At 39.4% G+C, this 2,221-nt stretch overlaps 1 protein-coding gene across 1 annotated transcript; it reads right to left on the bottom strand.

Moving 5' to 3' along the window:
* Positions 1-283: 283 nt before the first annotated feature.
* Positions 284-2,221, bottom strand: LOC115983481 (probable pectinesterase/pectinesterase inhibitor 46). The gene is made up of 2 exons (XM_031106175.1): positions 1,192-2,221; positions 284-974 (listed from the first exon to the last, which is right to left on the bottom strand). The coding sequence occupies exons 1-2, from the start codon at positions 2,219-2,221 to the stop codon at positions 298-300; spliced, it is 1,707 nt and encodes a 568-aa protein (XP_030962035.1). The 3' UTR covers positions 284-297.

The following is a 2,221-nucleotide window of genomic DNA, read 5'->3' as shown; positions in this document are numbered from 1 at the left end:
TGAAAAGGGAAAGAAGCAAGAAAAAATAAATCAGATGCAATTGTTATAGAATCTTTCAAGAAAAGCATGAGGCGCTTATTACCTCAGAATATTTTCACGTTACACTTGTTAGGTTGTGTTTTTATTCCAAACATTTTTCAATCAATGAACCTCATATATTGTATGAAGTCAAAGAAAACAATATTTAAATTGAAAGAAAAACAACAATTAGCAAAAACATAATTAGAACAAAAGAGGGAGTGGGGACAAAAACCACCAAACATCTCTTTGAGAAAGTCTCCATGAAATTTATCACGTTCAGAGGCCAGGATGGTAGGGTGCACCTGAGGCAGATATCCACTTGTTCCCTTGGATGAATTTATTCACTGTAAATTTGCTTGCTACTTGAAGATTAATGGTTTTCACTCCCTTCCATTTGACTCTATTCTTTGTGGAAGAACCAGGTCCATAATTTTGGTATTCAGAGTAAAATATGGTGCTTGGGGCTGATGTGCCTACCCATGGTAACCATCCATTGGGGTTGATTAAGCTCCCTAGACTGTTTTGGAGGAACACTGTTGTTGAATAATTCTTCCATGGACGTCCAAGGTATGTCTGGACTGAACTCAAGTTCCCGAAAGGAGATATGGTGCAACCTTGTATTGAGATTCCAGTATTCTGATTTGGGTCCAACTTACCTTGAGCTGTGATAGTGTTCTGCTGGCCTGGTATTGGAACCTTAGCAAATATGTTGCACTTTTGAAGCACAGCTGCAGAATTCCCAAAGATGAAATCAACTGTTCCATAAATGTTGCATTCGCGGTAGAACTGTCGGTTGGAATGTGCATAAAGGGTGTCTTGAAATGCATCAATGTGACACCGGTAAAAGATTGATAGGTCTGACTTTGACATGAGGGCCACTGCTTGATGCTTGATTGCACCTGCATTGTTTCGGAATCCCATATCTCGAGCAACGAAGCCCTTCCCGTATACAGCTGCACAGAAAGAAATTTAATTGTTAGTGAATTTGGCTGGGAGCAAGATCAGCTACATTTCACGTATTTCTTGAATCTATCAGTGTAAGAGTATCATATCATTTAAAATTTAAAATGATATGATACTGAATACAACTTTTAGATTGGTAATATTTAATATGAATTTTTCACCTAAGAAAATTAGTCAAATTAAAAAGCACAATATGCCTAGTCTTACCAAATGTTGCAGTTGCAAACGTAGGAGTCCCGTCCACAAAGTTTAGATTACCAGATACAATTGTTGCAGTACTTCCATCACCAACCATCACAACGTTCCACATGTTCTTGTCAACCAGCACATTTTCATAATAAACTCCTTTCTTCACGTAGATCACAAACCTCTTGTCACTTTTTTTGGGAACTTGCTTGAGTGCATCAGTAATTTTTTTGTATTTACAAGATGCATCTTTCCCCACAACTATGTTGGCCCGGTACCTCAAATCTGGACTTTGAAGTAGCTTCCTATCATTTGGATGCAACCACTCTGGCTCTTCTTGGTTCTCAGGGTAACTCATAAGTCGCCTTAGCTTCACCGAACCCAAAATGTTAGAAAGCCATGTGGTGATAGCAAGGCTGTTGCTAGTTAATTCAGTAGAATTCTTCAGGTGATCGGCAATAGTAGTCTGTATTGATGTTTGATTGGCATTCTCAAAGCCATCTATGCAGGCCTGTTGGCAAGTACCTGCAGAACTTAGCCACGTTATGAGATCATCGATGACTTGAAGAAATGAGTCAGAACCAGCATACAATGTGCTATTGAGATCATCCAAAGCAAGACTCAAAAGTTCCTGACAATTTTCCATAGCTATGATGGTCATGTTGTCATTGAAACCATTGAGAAATCCGGGCTCAGATAATTTCAGAGCAGCATTTGACACTTCATTCATAGCCACTTGTATTGCCAACTTGAAGACATCCAAAGGTTGAATGTTCGTGGAGTTAGATAAAGGAGAAAGGCTAGCAAAGCATGAATCCGGGTGCAATGTTACATCGCAAACAGCTTTTACAGAGGTGGAAAGAGGTTGTGCATCACTACCTTTGTTGGAACCAGAACTATTACGAGTTCCAACTACAGCAGCAACTACAATTGCAACAAGGATTATGGATGATAAGCTTATGATGGTGATTCTCTTCCGGGTCTTCTGAGCAGCTTCAAGCTTTGCTTGTTCGGCTTCATCGACTTTGCCGTAGGCTTTAAAGGAAGACAT

This window comes from Quercus lobata, chromosome 4, assembly GCF_001633185.2.
Source record: "Quercus lobata isolate SW786 chromosome 4, ValleyOak3.0 Primary Assembly, whole genome shotgun sequence".
In the NCBI taxonomy this organism is placed as follows: Eukaryota; Viridiplantae; Streptophyta; class Magnoliopsida; order Fagales; family Fagaceae; genus Quercus; species Quercus lobata.
This window is presented reverse-complemented; position numbering and strand designations above follow the sequence as displayed.